General features: G+C 39.6%; 1 protein-coding gene across 10 annotated transcripts; it reads right to left on the reverse strand.

Moving 5' to 3' along the window:
- Nucleotides 1–469: 469 nt before the first annotated feature.
- LOC124071588 (circadian locomoter output cycles protein kaput-like) lies at nt 470–16586 on the reverse strand. Of its 10 annotated transcripts, XM_046412258.1 has the most exons (25): nt 16374–16583; nt 15951–16280; nt 14300–14392; nt 13483–13641; nt 12815–12903; nt 12270–12329; nt 11869–12017; nt 10933–11024; nt 10635–10724; nt 10315–10435; nt 9743–9856; nt 9381–9499; nt 9182–9264; nt 8645–8751; nt 8374–8521; nt 8087–8162; nt 7479–7623; nt 7209–7315; nt 6942–7109; nt 6484–6642; nt 6012–6059; nt 5207–5448; nt 4777–4906; nt 4025–4159; nt 470–3853 (listed from the first exon to the last, which is right to left on the reverse strand). In XM_046412258.1, exons 5-25 carry the CDS (start codon nt 12829–12831, stop codon nt 3557–3559), a joined length of 2607 nt encoding a protein of 868 aa, XP_046268214.1. In that variant the 5' UTR covers nt 12832–12903; nt 13483–13641; nt 14300–14392; nt 15951–16280; nt 16374–16583; the 3' UTR covers nt 470–3556. The 10 variants fall into 10 exon arrangements, with proteins under 10 accessions (XP_046268214.1, XP_046268279.1, XP_046268271.1 ...); XM_046412323.1 differs by lacking the exon at nt 15951–16280 and having other exon boundaries at nt 4025–4156; nt 16374–16586; XM_046412315.1 differs by lacking the exon at nt 15951–16280 and having other exon boundaries at nt 7209–7312; nt 16374–16584.
- Between the last annotated feature and the right edge of the window lie 1540 nt (nt 16587–18126).

The following is an 18126-nucleotide window of genomic DNA, read 5'->3' on the forward strand; positions in this document are numbered from 1 at the left end:
TGTTAGCTTGCTAACATTTTTTTAAATTAGCACTTAACACAAAGTACAGCCAAGACTGAAGGAAATGTCAGTTTTGCAAGTAATGGGAATACTGAATTGAAACTGAGGTTTTGACCTGATGACGATGCTCAATAACAAGTAAGGAGATCAAAGTTATTACAACTATCCTCAAGACAGCACGAATGTCTGCACAGAACGTAATGACGTCCAATAACCGTTGAAATATTTCACCCAAACCATTAATGTCAGCTTCATGATGATGCAAGATCATTGTGATTCATCCTCTGGGAACCATGAAAATCTGTACAAAATTGAATGACAGTCCATCAATATTCGTCATGGCTTTTCACTGAAAAACGTCTTTGTAGAATCTCATCACAATCCATCCAAAAGTTGAAATATTTCCACACTGCCAGAGCGTCTAATAGCAGAGCAAAACACAATCGAACTGCAACACACGTGTCACGTATGATATTTTAAACTGTTTTTATTTTCAAATTGACCAAGGGGGGAGCAGGGGGTTATAATAATAGCAAACATTTTGCTTCAAAATATTGATTATTACATTTGACTTTGGGGTAGATAAAGGAGCACAGTTCAAGAGCAAAAGAAGGGATATACATACTGTACATACAGTACAGGTAAGCATAGCACTGTTACACTGAATACTGGTGTTCTTAGCTTTGTGTCTGTGTACAGTATTATACTAGAGCTGGGACTCTTCAGAACCAAATTTTGTAGTGGAAAGGTGATCTGTGTATCTCTGTGGGGGTGGTCAGTGTCATGGTGTCCCGTTCCAAATATCCTACAACCTTTCAAGAGCTTTTAAACTTTTTCCCAACCAGGTCAAATTATTGTTGCAAAAACAGAAACAGAAAGTTTGTAATGGTGAAACATTCAGAAGTTCTTTTACAATGCAAAGCCTGTAAATAAGATTGTATTTAAGATTTTATGTATGGATTGAGCAGTGAGAAACATGATTTTTCATCACATCCCTCTTCCTTCATCACAAAGCCTGTCAAAAGGTTCCCCATAATCAACAGTTACAACATCCATTAGTCTCTTTATAACACCTTTACATTCTTTGGGCTGGGTATCAGTGACACAAACTATAAACACTTCAACATTACTTACTCACTTTACAGTGATACCTTAAACACAAACTAGTCTCTGGAGGATCTACATTTTCTATGTGATGGGTGGAAGACCTGGTTCAAATAGTAAGACCCTCACTGTAAATCTTCTCTTTTGTTCCTCATTTGCTGACAAAGTCAAGAAGAAGTTTTGCCCCTGCTTAGCTGCTCAAATAACTATTCCAAATTAAAAACCTATCTCCGAGGGTTACCATTTGAGACTGGTCAGATGTGCAGTTGTCGTGATAAGTGTTTGTTGTCATTCTGTCATTGTAAAACAATAACACTGCCCTTATTCTTTATAGCTGGACAGGTGACCAATGCTCTGCATTGCCAAACACCCATTCTTCCTCAGTCACACATCTGTTTCCATATGAAAATATAATGGGTTACAGTGAAAGTTAACATGCATACAAACACTCTCTGACACACAAACATGTATTCAAGTCGAGCTGTCCCACACACGGGCTTTGCAAAATACTAAGCCCATCCAGAAAGGAAGTTTCTTGAATATTACAATTATTTCTTTATACTGCAACGCAAGAACTGATTGGCTATCGCCAGGGGAAGCCAATACAGACCCCCGAGTGATACAAGAAGTAGGATCAAGAAGAGGAGATGCTACGCAAACACACATCCGCACACGCACACACACACAGTCTTTATCACACTCTGAGACAAAACTACACATTTTAAAAGCTCCTTTACCAACCATTACACTTCCCCCAGTCCAAGGCTTTTCTGTTTGATATGGCTTACATCTGTAGTAGAGGGGCTGAGCCCATTTCCATCTGTGTTTAAAATGGCCTTGGGCACAGCCCTGGTTTTAACTGCTGTTTGAGAACTGAGAGATCAGTGAACTAAACTGCATGAGGGTTTCTGAGGCCTATTAAGAGAAAGAAGAATGAAACACTGATGATACAGAAGACCATGAGACTGTTGCAGGTAAATGTAGATTCACTGGTACAATGAAGCCAATCTGTTCCAATCTGTGTGAAGAGCTGAAAAAGATTTTTCTGTATTTCTACCCTGTCACATCTTAACAAACCACGATCCTTACAAAATTTTTACTCTCTTCTGAGACTTCACCATATTATCCATACTGTTTTGATAAGAAAACAACACTGAAAGCTTGAAGAAATCTGGGTCAAATTTAATTCAATCACCACACCCTTTGTGACACTTCTTACTCTGGTCTTTGTGGCATCACTGGCTAATCCTTCCTGGTCTGGTTCCAGACTGAGGCAGAAGCAATAAACTTTCCACATTCCTGAGAATACAAGTACCGTCCAGCAACTTCAAACCCTTACTAAGTCAATCATTGTAAGACACAAGGGGCAACAAGCACACGCACATACACACACACACACACACACACCAAGCACAGACACTCTCATGCACACAGAGATTGTTTTCCCAAAAACAAACATTAGCTCACAAAATCACACCACAGATTACAAACAACAAGGTCTCGACAGTGATTTACTGTACACAACCACATCAAGTGCTAAGGTTTCGGGGGGTTGAGGATATACTGTTTGTTACATATAGGGCTCTCTGACTGTTAAAAAATAATCCCTAATATATACACACGCATGAACTTTATTAGGGGTAATATCTTGTTGGAAAATATATATACGCCTTTGAATAGTCTGCTCGAAATAAAAACAACATAATTGGCTATGTTATTGGCACTTGGAATCACTAAACCCGTTACACGTACAGTGATCTTCCTGCAAATAATTCAGTAAACTGTAATCTAGTTTCTTGCCAAACATAATGTGTAGTTACAAAGGTAAAAAGAGCCATTTTTGTCTCAGAGACACAGTGTTTAAAAACACACAAAAGAAAAAACCCACGCCCAACCATTTTTTTAAACAAACTGACAAAACTTATTAAAGCCTTATTATGGACTTTTTTCTTTTAGAGAAAGGGGTAGAGAAAGGGTTCTGAGATCAGAAAACACTTGAACAAAGTAAAAATTTGTTTTTCAAAAGCGACTAATAAAAGCTTACACAGTTATTCTTTCCATGCAATCATATAAAATACTACAGTTCTGTTTCCTGTTAGGCTATATTGGATATTTACAGGTTGTCTTTTATCATACAGTAAATCTGTACAAGGATCAGTCCACTTGACACACCTTTAAAGAAAAAAAGAAAAAAAAAGTCTTTTGTTACCGTGTTCTCTCAATTTTTGTGGGGTTCACACTTCCTCCTCTGGTGATGGAAAGGGAGATATTAATCCATCCTGTTGCCATGCTGACAGTCCTGGGAGAGTTCCTTGCATTTCCTTGCAATTCATTTCTTTCAGATAGAGGAAGGGAGGGCCATTATTTTGGGGAAAGGGATATTTGTCGATACATGACCAACACAACTGTATGCAGCAATCCCTCAAGAGTTTCACGTGTTTTCCGCCAGTCTTTATTGTGGCTGGCTGCTGACACTGTCAGTTCTGTGTGATGAAGGGGTTTTCTGTTGTTTCTGGGGCTGAGGTTTCAGCTGCTGCTGGTGCCTCTGGTGGTGAGATTGTTGTTGTTGCTGCTGCTGCTGTTGCCGTTGCTGCTGTTGCTGCTGCTGCTGCTGCTGCTGTTGTTGTTGTTGTTGTTGCTGTGGTTGCTGTTGGTGCGTTGCCTGGGTGAAGGTGCCCTGCTGTTGGAGTGGGAAAGCTGCCTGCAGAATCAGCTGGGTAGACTGGTTACTGTGGAGAAGACGAGTGCCCTGACAGAAAAACCGTGTAAAAATATTAGAATATGAAGAACTTAACACTCTTTGAAGTCAATAAAAAGTCTCTTAAAAAGTCTCTCGATGAACAACTATATTTTGTCAAGATGAGCACTTGTTTATTTAAATAAATGATGTGTTGTGATGTTTGCTGCTCTCTACTGATACCTGTAGGAATTGCTGTTGTTGCTGCTGCCCCTGCTGGCCGCTTGGAGCCACTACAGCTGTCTGGTTTTGGTTGTCGGGTTGACCTTGGTTCGGTTGGGCTGCTTGCAGAGTCAGTGTCTGCGTTTGTCCTCCCTGCTGAATTGACATGGGAGTTAACAGAGAAAGAGACAAGGCTGTCGTCATTTAAGTGAATTGTACAACAAATTACATTTATATCTTACAAACTGCACCTTTAAGCATCACATCTACAGCTACATGGGGATTCAATTATGCAAGATTTTCAGACTGAAAAGACAAATGAGATGGGACGGAGTCCATTGGACACACTAATGTAGCAACACTGCACCTATTTTTTGACAAATCATATACTAGTTAGGACTTAATCTTTTGAGTGATGTTTAGAGTAATGAAAGTCTTGACAATCTTTGAACTTCAAACAACTAAAACCTTAAAAATGTCTAATTAACTTAAGGTCAATTTTAGGTCTTTCAGACCTAAACTTATTTCTTTCAACTCAGTTTTCATAATCTTCTTATCATAGCCAAATGTCTACTCTTTCCCCAACAGTGCCATGTTTTTATTCTACCTCATTTATCACTTTGATACTATAACCATTCCGACAGCTCACTCAGTTACCACTCATTACCACCTGGGTAATGTTCCTCACACATGACTGCTTTGAGTGCTGCTTTCTTCTGACCTTAGATACAATTTCATCAGTTCCTCTATGACACACACTCCTTTGTACTTACCTGTTGACCACCAAAGGGGTTGTATGCAGTGACCACCTGTCCCATGAACATGGAGGTGGGGACCATGACTGCTCCACATGCCATTGGAGCTGTCACAAGCTTGGTCACAAGTTGCTGACCTGCTGGGAATCTGGAAAAAAAAAACATCAAATGGACAAAGAGAGAGAGAAAAAAAACCCACAAAGAAAAATATATTAGCATATATAGTATATATAAATTAGTATATATATATATATATATATATATATATATATATATATATAGTAACCATGAAAACTGGACTGTCTACTTTTCAAATCAGTTTAGTTTTAAACAGTTTGGTTAGAGACTGGAATTGTTCACTGATAGATAGATAGATACTTTATTGATCAAGAGGGAAATTCAAGAGGATAAGTCTTTCTGTACATATGAGGTTTGGTTGTCTACCCACCGGATCTGTCGGTCCTGCGTGAAAGTGGCCACGGTGGTGCCTTGCTGTGTGTTGTTCTGCGGCAGGCTGGTGCTGATCTGCAGCACGTTGGGCTGCCCCGGCTGGGAGATCATCATGGTGTTGTATAGTGGAGCAGACACAGAGCTCTGGGTCTGGGACTGAGCCTGGGGAGGCTGCTGGGACTGACGCTGGGGCTGGGTCTGGGGCTGGGTCTGAGTCTGGGGCTGGGGCTGGGTCTGGGGCTGGAGAGTGGCAACGTTGGGAAGGAGGGAGAGACATGACATGAATTCCTTTAGAACAAAGTCAACTAAAGGTCATTTTGTGGATATGCTCATGTTTTCTTCAGTTTTCATATCAGTATATGTCCAATCTGAAAATGACACAACTGTGAATATACGGTACTTTACAGCAAAGTGTCACATAAAAGGTGGCGGACTGGAAAGCTGTATTGAAGCCTCTAAAAGCCCCATATAGTGAGGTGAGAAAACTGGTTTCAGTACGCATTCTTTTGATGCATGAAAATATAAACATGAGGTGAAATGCGTGTTAATGAACTTAAGAAATATTGATCCTTCTAAATTATCTTGTCATGTAAAAATGTACGGAGGGTGTCTTTACTCAATACTTCACTGTCACTGTGAGTATTCTGTGATTACACATGATTAAATACAAACAACACACCCCTCCTGTCATGTGAATGAGATGTAAACGTTACAACTTAAGAGAACAATACTGTGATTGTGATGTACACATGTGACCAATGGGGTCAAAAGTTCACACAAGACTGAGGATCACAGTATCCCACCTGGGGCAGCTGTACATTTGTCGCTCCACCCTGCTGCTGCAGCAACATCTGTTGGGATAGAAACACTAAATGTCAGGCCACAGTGGTTTACACAACATATTTCCATGCATGTATTTGCCCAGTTTAAATGTGTCTTTATTGTAATAGAACATAATAATTTACTGACAGTTTATTTGCTTTACATGGTACAAATTCAGGAAGTGAAACTGCCATTTCCCTTGAACAGAATAAGAATAATTCATAATGCATGATTATAGTTCTGATCTAGGTCAGGCAAAGCAGTGTTGAACACAACAGGAAAAGACAAAGCACAACACACTTACTGATCTTTTAAACAAAGAAGACAGGTGTTGTGCTATTTTTCCAAATGAGAGGATGTCCAAATTTGGAAAAGCGTCATGCGCTAAGTTCTACTATCTAAAAAGGCAAAATTTTACATATTAAAGTCATTCTGTGAGAGTGTACGTCCCACCTGAATGCCCTGTCCCTGGACTCTCTGCAGCTGCTCTTGGATGTGTCGCAGTTCCTCCTGCTGCCGCTGGATGTTGGCTTGGATCATTCTTGTTCTCTGTTCCAGCTGCTCCTTTAGATGCTGCATGGCATTCACCTGCGCTGAGAACTCCATCACCGGCTGTGGGTGGAGATGGAAAAAGAACACTTCATCTACTGATGAACTGATCTTCACAAAAACACTGGCAAATTAACATCACAAAGTCTACAGTAAGGCTGGAGCTACTTGGTTTGCAGCTGGTTTATGATTATTAAACAAATACAGCTAAATACCATGAAAAACTAAGAAAACAAGTAATTATTAATCTAGAACCTCAGCAAAGTTTCTGCATTAATTAATTAGTTAATCTAATGTCAAAACTGCTGACATTTAATGTTTTGACAAACATTATTATATGATGAAAATACGATGATCCTCACCTGCACGTTTGTCTGCAGCTGCTGTGGTTGCTGCTGTGGTTGCTGCTGTTGTTGCTGCTGTTGTTGTTGTTGTTGTTGTTGTTGTTGCTGCTGCTGTTGCTGCTGCTGCTGTTGCTGAGTGATCATACCTGGAGTCACACTCTGGCCTGTGGTCTGAGAGCTCATAGACTGTAAACACACAGATAAAAATAATTATGATAACTGAACAGAATGTTTTATGTTGATGTCCTTCACCACATGTGCTATGTGTGGGTGTTTTCGTCTCACCTGGCTGCCGATGGATGAGCGGCGCTGTGATGTCATCTCCATGGTTGAGGCCAGCGACTGCCGAGGAGGCGTGGCCGTGTCCATGTGTAGCTTGGAGGCTGTTGCTGCTGAAACAGAATAATTGATGAGTCAAACTCTGCTGACTATTTCGGATCATCTTACTGCAGGGAGTCGTGGACTGATGTGTCACTGCCTCATCTTTAGAATACTATGCCACAGTATGACTGATTAACATGATGTATGCGCATGCAACGGTGTGTGTGTCCTTACAAGTGCAAGTGTTGTCAGAGACATGCGATGAGGACTTGCGGGAACTCCGTGAGGAGGTTGATGGTGTTCGGCTGTGGTCAAATCGCTCCAGAGCCTCCTTGAGGCTGGATGTATTCAGCTGGGACTCTGAGCCAGAGTCCTGACTCTAAAAACAAAAGAAGGAAAAATACACTTGACTTGTAATCCTACAGAAACTATAATTACACTTGTATGCCTCTGCCAACCATTCAAGTTGCACTTTGCATCCATGACTCCAAGTGGATGTTAGCACCAAATGTGAAGAAATTCCCTCAATGCATTTGTGAGATATTGTGTTCACAAAAGTGGGATGTACGAACAACATACATACGTACGTATAAAACATAATACAACTTATGTCCAGAAAATAAACAGGCGTTTGCAGATGCTATCTATTTTTAGTAGTTGCTTCTCCTAACATTGTTAATGATTAATTAAAACTGTGGATGTGAGGTATGAACTCACTTTGGCTGACAATCAACCACAGTATCCTTTTAACAGTTTCTCCTCAACACCTATTGTATGTACATTTTGTGATTCCTTTAATAGCTGTAGCTTTATGAAAATAGCTGTGTAGACCTAGTACTCACCTTATCTGCAGTAACTTCTGGGTTGGACTCCTCAATGCCCAGCTCTCTGCGATGTTCTGCCCTCACCTCTGCATAACTGCATTTTACACAAATAAAAGGGAGGTTTTGAAGACAACGGGTAAAAACGCAGGAGCGCAAGAGAGATGTGAATTTAGAAATGCTGTGTCACCAGTAAATTAATCAGAGAAGTGGATATGAGGGGTCTAGGAATGTTCTAATAATGAGAATAAAAATATTCTGTGGTAGATGAGAGAAAGGGAAGACGAGACATCATTCGGCTACAGTACCTGACTACTGTGTGTGTGCACACGATAAACTCAGGCCGAGAGTTCCACTGGTGATAGGTGATGTAATAGTGCGTCTGGAGCCAGATCCACTGTTGACCTTTAGTCAGGAAACGGTAGTAGCAAGACTTCCCTTTACCGTACTGCATCACTGAACAGGAGAGGGACAGACACAGACAAGAGCAGAGATGTCAGACACAACAAACAGGGAAGTGCTTTTACAAAAAAAAAAAAAAAAAATCTTAACTGAAAATGTTAAAACGTGAGTCCTCACAGTGTTCGTGACACTTGGCTAGCGTCTCCAGGTCATCTACATGGTAATAGTCGTACCCTGATGTACCCAAGACTTCAAAAGGCAGGTAGCCTATGATTGGTGGAGCTCTGAGAAGGAGAAATGACATCATTCTAAATTATATGGACACACAAAAAAAACAGAAAGCAGGATTTCACAGAGTCCTGGAGCTCAAAAGGCAAAGTGACTTTAAACCTCTTCAGTAAAGTGTATCCAAAGAGGATAAACCTGATGCAGCTCATAACTTAAAGAAACTGGTATTATGTGAATTAAATGGTCAGACTGTGCTCAAAGAGAAGTAGTTCACAGAAATGTTATCCGACCACACTGGCACTCATTTTCAGACAGTCTTTCCTGAGAGTCACTGATAGTGTTGCACTCGATCATTCGTATGAACAGTGCTACAAACAGTTGTGTGGCGAAACCTCGGCTTCTCTCTCACCTTCACAAAGCTGGCCTAAGCTAAGTAAACTGACAGCTGAAGGACAAATAATTAAATGTGTGTGGTTGTGCACATACCTGTGGTCTAAGAAGAGGAACTTCCACTCTAGACTGTGCCTGGAGGTGAATTCTTCATTTGGCTCGTCCACTGTACACATTTCCTATGAATACAAAAACAAAAACGACAGAGGGCAGAATGCATGTGAGATAAAGTTATTAATTTAATATCTGTATGTCTAAGCATGCATATGTGTGTGTGTGTGCGTGTGAAAAATACCTTGATAAACTGCGGTTTGGCCAGCCGAACGGTGGCTACAAAGCACACCTGGTCATCAAACGCAGGTTGTAGGGAGCGTTGTAACACCCCTGCTAGACCATTTCTCGTTACATTGGGAACTACAAAACACAGAGCAGAGTCTGTGATCAAAAATGCTGTTTACTCTGTGAGTCAAGGAATATACAGTGTGGTTCTGTGTTTACGATGAGAGTTGTGTGCATCTGATGACACTTTGAGTGAAAAATACTGGCACTGTCCTGTTGTTGTTCTGGTGCACTTTATACTCCATGAGTATGTAAGCATGATATGTGAAATAGCAAAGAAATCAAAATTTTTACATTTCTGATATTTAAGTGACTTACCATTGTTGAGTGACTTGAAGTTACCAATGAATTTAACATATTCGTAGACAGGGGGTTCTTTGGGGTCAATGGCCCCTCGCAGCATATGGCAGCAGAACTCCATGTGGTTCTTAGCTGGAGACAAAAAAATATGAGAAGATGGCTCAGAGTGATGATAATCTTTTATCAACCAAACTACTTCTCAGCAGACAAAAGACGGACAGGAATTTATACAAATCAAACAAACAGATCGAACCACAATGCTGATGTGGCGCAGAGAACTGAGTAAAAATTAAATTAAGTTGTTCGTTTTTTTAATTTAAATTTGTCAGTGATATATTCAATATGTTTAATTACACTCAACGGGGTAAAACTTGGTCTTCTAGTTTCCAGCAGAAACAAAATAAGACATTTTCTTTGGATATAATGGTATCCATATCAGCAGCAAGATGTGCACACTGAAGTACAAAAGCAAATGTTAAACTGGACAATATTCCCATTTAACCACCAAACAAACAATAAAGTACAGTGTTACTGCATAATGTTGAAACAAGCAGCATGCATGGTGTAATGTGACTCAGGGTGTTACTAACTCTTCAGGAAATCGGTGTTAAGGCTCTCTGGGTCAGTGGGGTGCATGGACAGAGCCTTGTACACATCAGAGTGCTCCCCTATTGGCAGGAAGTTCAACAGGTTTTGGTCCACCAAGTCCGTCTGGTGAACACACATATAAAGGTGCACAAGAACACAAAGACAAATCAGAAGAATGGCAAAACCCTATTTTCATGTTTCAAAGGTCATCCCGACAAGTTTAATCTGATTCACAAATTCAAAAATCCTGCTAATGCTTGTTCTACAGCATGTGGGATGACTAATGCATATCAGGCATAATGACAAAGGCAGTGTTACTCACTGGTAGGTGTTCCAGAAGAGAGGTGACACTCTCAGAGACATAGAGGATGTTCCCATCAGTCATTATTGCTATAAAGAACCCATCCAGGGCCTGATAATAAAAGACAAGATAAGGTAGCACCCCTATATGTCAGTCTACTGCAGTGGAGGTAAAAGGCTGTCATCAATTTGTCCTTCTTAAAAATTAGAAAAATAAACACTGACTCAAATCTGTTAAAATGATACAACATCAATTGTACTTTTAGAAATGAAATTCTAACGGTGAATTAGAATCCCATACAAAATGTGAGATTTCTGACCTCCAACATGAGCTGAGTGAACTCCTCATTGCTAAGAAATGGAGGTTTCCAGTCCTGCCGGATCTCGCTTGACTCTGACTGGGCTGCGATCTCTAATGGAGGAAACAAGAAAGCAAACAGAATTTTTAGGTTTTTTTAGAAGAACAAATCTAGAAAAAGTCTTTTGAGAAAAAGGTCAGGTGAGGAAAACATAATACGGCGACTGGACACAGGAGAGACAACACAGAGACAAAGCACACAACAACATGGGTACAAAAATGTATTGACAGTGCAAGGCTCAGAGTGAAAACAAGGCAGTTAAACAGAACGCGAGATAACACAGTGCAGTGAAGGGGCAAGACAATTATCATGAACAGCACTGATAAGAGCTGAGATTAAGAGTAACCGATGCACAGCAATTAAATATTTCAGCAACGAGAATCCCAGGTTATCAAACAAGATTATGAGTGGGTGGGTGGGTGGGTGGGGAATGTAGTGGGTGTGAATCTAAAGTAGCTCAAGCATACAATCATAGAAGGAAAGATAATTACTGTTAATACACTAGATAGTAGATAACATGCCTACTGTGACATGTACAGTGTTTTGTGTATATGATGTAAACTGAGTATATATTGTCTTGTCTATATATTGTCTTATTGTTACAGACACATCACCAGTCAAAACAAATCCCTTGTGTGTACAAACGTATTCAGCCAATAAGACCTGATTCTGATTAAGTCAACAATAAACAGTGAAAAAATAATTAAAGAGTAAACACTTCACAGGCATTGTCACCATCTCTCATTAAAAGAGCAATAAAAACATGGCATGCCTGTCCCTTTTATCAAGCTCTAGTAATGAACAAACACAGGCAACACAAGAGTGAATGATAAAACTAAATAAAAAACAAGCGTCCACCCCGTGAGGTGGTTAACACAGGGCGGTAGAAAGCCTGACCTTTGTGTTTACACAGGAAGTCAATGCTTTTCTGCAAGATGGTGGACTTGTCCATCTTCCTGGTGTTACCCGGCAACATCGTGCCGAGCTCCTTGATGAGGACATTGAACTGGTCTCTCCGTTTCTTCTCAGACTTGTTACGGGACACACTATAATCAAAACCACAGTAAGAAATTAGACTGTAACTGTTATGACAAATGTTTAAGAGATTATTTTTGGTCATTTTTGACTGCAAAAAACACAACAACCCTGAAAACAGTCAGGTGTGACCATTTTGACAGATGACTCTGGATATGTGTGGCTGCTCGTTTCAGTTTCAAAATGGTATTTAGGTATCTAAAAACTTACTTACACCCATCTTTAACATGTCTTTCGAATCATCATCTTCACATCTAACTTACCGTTTTGCTTTGTCCTTCTCATCTTCTTCCATCAACCCATCAAAGATGCTACAATCATCCCTGCAGGACGAAAAATATTCAGTTTGTGTTTTTCTGTGTGTGCACGTTTGTTGGCAGCTTGAAAGCAGATATGTATTGTTAATAATAGCCAATGACGGATGTTGACTAATGAGAGGATTCCTGCATGCCAGGAGCAGGTTTATTTTGGATCACACAAAAAGGGAGTGAGAGAAAGAAAAAGAGAGAGAGAGAGAGAGAGAGAGAGAGAGAGAGAGAGAGAGAGAGAGAGAGAATGTGTTGTGCTTGCCAAGAAGGTTACAAGTGCATTTGTATAACAGGGTGTGATCTTACCTACGTTTCACTTAATATGGGTCAATACAAATACTTTCATTTATACCGATGTATAATATTCAGGACTGTTTAATATCTTTACAATTGATTACAAGCGCTTTTTTCTCTCAAGATTTTCTTTAATGTGGTGCCGTTCAAGGCAATCTATTTGAACATATTTTGTATTTGTGTCCATGAATGTCATTTTAACATACCTTATGCTTGATGTCATGATGGCTGCTGATCAGGGCTGTGGTTGTAGTGCTTTGCTCTTTAGGCGTGAGGTAGGCATTTGGAAGACCACCTGCCGAGACAGAAAAACAATTATTCTATTGGCTTAAGTGCCAGTTATGATTTATAAATACTGCAATATGGACTTAAGTAAATGAACATAAGTAAATGTTTTGACACATGATGTAGTACACAGGAGCCCGAAAATAGTGCCCCTGCTCTACTCCTTAAACCCCAAATTAATTCTGAATTAAGAATACATACTGATTTACATTTTATTACCAAAAACTGAAATCAAATTATTCCCATTCCTTATTAGTTGAATATACACATTTGTAATTGCACTCATACAAAAACAGAGTCAACTTGACAAACAGGTTAACAAGTCAGGTCTCAAATGAGAACAACCCATAATCAAAATAGTCATACATTCTCTCATGGTGTTACTTATAGATGGAATTACAGTGAAAATAAATTATTCCCTGTTTTGCTGGGGACCCCTAGAACCTCCTAAGGGACCCCACTTTTGAAAATCTGGAGAAGTCTGAAAGAAAGGTCTGCCAAGAAAAAAATTCAAACCTTTTTTTAAGCTAACCGAAGTGCATCACATCACAGCTCTGTGAGTGTGTGTGTGTGTGTAGTCACTTCTCACCCCAATGCAGCTTATGCACTCAGTCAGTCAACGTATTTTCTCAGGGGTCGTGGAAAGGGTTTGGGGCCGAAGATGACTCTATGGTCAAAACTGGTGTTGAGGTCATCAGGGTCACGAGAGGAGACCAGACCACGAGAAAGGCATGGTGTTCAACCAAACCTGTGGGGGAAATCAGAGCAGAAACCTTGTCATGTGGAGTCAGCAGGTCAATTTGGGGGCAGTTTTGAGCATTTTCTCATCTTTACATCTTTACTGTCACTGTGATAGTGATAATGAAGACAATTCACTCTGAATGAAACATCTCTCCATCTAATTATTATTGTTGTAGAAACAGATGCTACGTTACATAAAAAAAATGTTCACTTGCATATGAATTTTAGATTTTAACAATGCAGCAGAACATGTTACCATGATACCAGTGCAGAAGATCAACTTTACTGACAATTTTACAGTGCGTCATTTAGCATACATTAAATTGTACCCTGATGAACCCCCCCCCCCAAAAAAAACAGCTGCATCCAATTAATACTGTGAATGACTATTCTTTTACAATTATATTCATCCTAAACAGCTTGCAAATAAATTAATAAATAAATATCTAATTAAATATTATATATATTTTATAAATGAAGACTGTTGAACAGTCCAGGAATCCAAGTTATTGCACCACCAAACATGAATAACACACATCGGTGCAACAAGGAAAACTTGGAATAAATCTGTTATTATGCATACATTATTAGTACTCCAGGGACTCTTGGAGCACAGTGACCCAGTTATGGAAAAAGTGGTGATCAAGTATTTTTTTAGGACTTACTTTCTGGAATGTCTCTTTGCAGGCAAAATTATTTGCCGTTTTATTTCTGATCCTTCTAGGCACTAACAAATGTTCACGTTAGCCACTGCTCACCTGCAACACAAATAACCCACACTCATTTCCAAACATACTACAGAGCTTGTTTTCACTATTTAATTACCATGCATTCAAATTCTAGGGATTAGCAAGGAATGTAAATATGTTTAGTCAAAAATTAGTCAAATAAAATAGTCAAAAAGTGTCCAGCACTTTCTCACAGGCCAGTGTACCATCTTTATATTATTTCTTTTGTCGAACAAACAGTCCATAGATAAAATGTATTTATATTACTATTAGATTAGGGCTGTAACTAGTGATTATTTTCATTATCAGATAATAACTGATGAATTGTTTTGTTTGTTAGTGTCAGAAAACAGCAGAAAATGGCTGTCAAAAATTCCTGAAGCTCCTGGCATCAAAATGAGCTCTGACTGTCCAAACATCCACAGATGTTTATTTTAGAATGATATGAAATACAAAAATGTCGCAAATCCTGACAGTTGAGAAGCAGGAGCAGATTAATTAATGTAATTTTTGCTACTTAATCAAATAACCAAAACCAGTATGATTCCTGTTTTCTTTTCAGACAAGCAACTATGTGAGTAAATCTTTTCAGCTGCATTATTTTTTAATCATCTATTCATCAGCCTATAATTTTCTCAATTAATCATTTGGTCCTCTTGGATTTTCCCAAAGCCCAAACATCTCCAAAGTGCTTGTTCTATCTGACAAGCAGTCTAAAACTTCAATAACTAACTAGACGGCAGGGATTCACGCTTAGAAAATGCTGATTGATCGACAAATCATTCAAATGATGTCTAAGAGTTAGGTGAACAGCCTAAGAATCACTTGCCAAGCAGATACTTCATCAGTCAGACAACACTGGATCACACTGTGCCCCTACAAACCTCATCTAGGAGGACTGGGTCAGATATGGCAGCATAAAGCAAGGTCGGAGTAGGTACAGTAAAACCAATGGAAAACATTAACGACCCGTTGGATTATCTTATGGCGTTTAGTTTAGAGGGAGATCATAATGAGATTCAGGCATTTTGTTGAAACATCTTAAGGTTCCCGTATTGGTCCCGACTCTCTACTTTAGAAAGCACCAGATTGATACACAGTCATGTATTCGCAATGGCTAATAAGTGAAGCCTAGTTAGGCTGAGCTTGTTCATTTAGCGATTCTGCTCAGTGTACACCACTGCCAGTGACACCGATAACAGCAATATGGTCCACTGGACACCATATAATGCAGGCCAAAATAGTCATTAGCTATTAGACAGACAAAGTAACATTTTTAATATACCTTTTAGAGCCACAGGTGTTCGTTACACAACCGTAAGAGAGCAACCCATATAGCTAGCTAGCAGGCTAACTAAGCTTGCTACCGAAAACTGCCCATTTAACTCAGAGATTTAATGCTCTTACTGACCCGTTTCCTCCCGCTACACTCACAAACGCTGAATGACACAGTTATGGCAGGTAAAACATTTCACGTATGTGAAATAAATAGGAGGAAGAGCAGCCCCTATTATGGCAAGCTGGCACCGAGCCTCAAGCTGTCACGCAACAACTGACATTGAAGACAAAATAATCCCTAAAATATTACCATTGGTCCTCAAACACCGCGAGAAAACTGAGCTGAAACATCCGCGCGGGGCAAGATCCTCGTAAAATCCCACAGAAACGTAAATGTCGGTCGCGGAGAAATGTCTAAAACCAGCAATGGTGGAAACATTTTCGCGGCAGATGTATGTACACACACAGACACAGTCCACGGGCACACACATACACACACTGACAGGAATACGCGCACACGCTCGCCCACTCGTACACATAGACACAGGCGGCTCTGAATGTGGGTCACTGGGCCTTGCTCTCCCTCAAGCGTGCGGAAACAGTCCCGAAGCCTCCTCTGCAGTCCGACCGCTTCCGCACGCTAAAAAAAAACACCGTTTACCGACAACAACCGCCGTGCTGTTTTAGAGTAAATGACCGTCGCTAGCTTTTGATATGCATTAAAAATCCTTACCTTCCCGAATAATCGACAGCAGCTTCAGTGTTTTGCTTACTTGAACGTTGCATCGAGGTGGTGGGGGCCAGGAGGGTTGGGGAGAAAAACAGGAGGCCTACTTCATATTACGACGTACAGTCATGCGCATTAGAGACAGTAGGGCGCACTATTTTGCAAGTACAGTAGCAGCAGAAGCGGGTCGCTGAGTGATCTTCAGAAGGGAAATGACTCCGCGTGTTTCTGTGCCTTTTTTTTTCAGTGAGAATAGTCCACTGTCTGTGTCACCTAGTTTTAGATATGCTAGACAAAAAAGACAAGCAAGCGAATCGGGAAGGACGGATACTATAACGGATAGCAGATGCCCAGTTCATTCGTTTTTCATGAACATCTTTGCTTAGTACTTAGATTTAAAAATTGATATGCAATTAAATTGGTATTAATGTAATTATTTTCACAATTATGTGAATTTGTATTATAAACATGACAATTATATTTTCAGGAAAGCAGTGTAGGTTTCAGTGAATGGGCTGTGAATGTGACATTGGAAGCTCGCCAGGAAGGTGCAGCGCAGGGTAGGGATGACCCTGCCTGATGGCGAGGGGTTTCCCCTTTTTGTCGCCGTCCAATCAGAAGCTCTGCGGACCGTGACGTTATACCTGTGCTGTTCGAAGACGCCCAGAATTTGTATTATTTGTGTAACATTTTTTAAATTTCATTTTCTCCAAACGACCATGTCAGTTTTATTGACGACATGTAAAATTATAAACAAAAGTAAATGTGTTATTGCTTAAGACAAAACTGACAACCCTTCCCCAGGTAAATATAACATTCATGAAAAAGGTGAGATTAGAGGAATTAGAGGAGTCGTCTGGTCATGTGCAGGCTGCAGTAATAGTTATTTATAGTTTATTGGGGTTTTTTGTTTTGTTTTTTAAAAAAAGGTATTATGTTATCAGGAATACATAAAGATTATGCATTAAAAGAAAATAAACTCACAAATCATCTCAATGCGGCAGAGTCAAAGCTCTCTACCTGGGAGTACATCATTATCAGTGATAACCACACCCACAGAGCAATCCCTACTTATTAAAATCATTCAAAATTGAAAACATGCAGATAACAACTAATATACTGTGACTTTTGAAATCCTTAAAACCAAGCGGAAAACACCTTTACTGAAAAAAAATGCATTTAACAGAGCTGGAGATGTCCGTGTTTCCTGTGACAGTCTTGCTACATTAGTAGAAGGGTTTTGGGAAATGTCATTTTTGTTATGTCAGTGTGTGTGAGAAAGTCAAACCTCAAATTTAAAAAATGAAATGTGAAATGGAATGAAACCATCACAACCTCTGTTGCTCCAAGACGAGGCTAAATGTTTCTTATTTATGCTTATTTTGAAAAATAATAAGATTGTAAGTAACACAGTTAGTCCTATCTGATCAAAGCTAAGAACATCAAGTCATGATAAGATAGCATCAAATATAAATTTCCAATAATAACAATGACATCACAGTGCAAACAATTCAACTATATGTGATACATGAATTATGTACAATGCATCACAACATCAGTTTAACTTATGGCAAAGAGTTATGCTCAAAGAGCTAAAGATCCAGCTTTTGAAAACAGTCATGAACTGACAAAACGCTGAAATACATACTTTTTTAATCTGTTCAAATTAACAATAACAAAAAACTCAAAATATTACAACAGTGTTCCAATTTTCACACTTGTAATTCAAGCCTTAGGCTTGTGAATTAAACAAAAAATG

The sequence above is a fragment of the Scatophagus argus genome, chromosome 2 (assembly GCF_020382885.2).
Source record: "Scatophagus argus isolate fScaArg1 chromosome 2, fScaArg1.pri, whole genome shotgun sequence".
NCBI lineage: Eukaryota > Metazoa > Chordata > Actinopteri > Scatophagidae > Scatophagus > Scatophagus argus.

Excerpts from the sequence above, each read along its gene's own strand:
- LOC124071588 (XM_046412288.1), bottom strand. Across the intron at positions 9,265-9,380 it reads CCAAACCGCAGTTTATCAAG|GAAATGTGTACAGTGGACGA; the intron begins GTATTTTTCACA and ends TTGTATTCATAG. Across the intron at positions 5,449-6,011 it reads CAAATGTACAGCTGCCCCAG|CCCCAGACCCAGCCCCAGCC; the intron begins GTGGGATACTGT and ends GCCACTCTCCAG.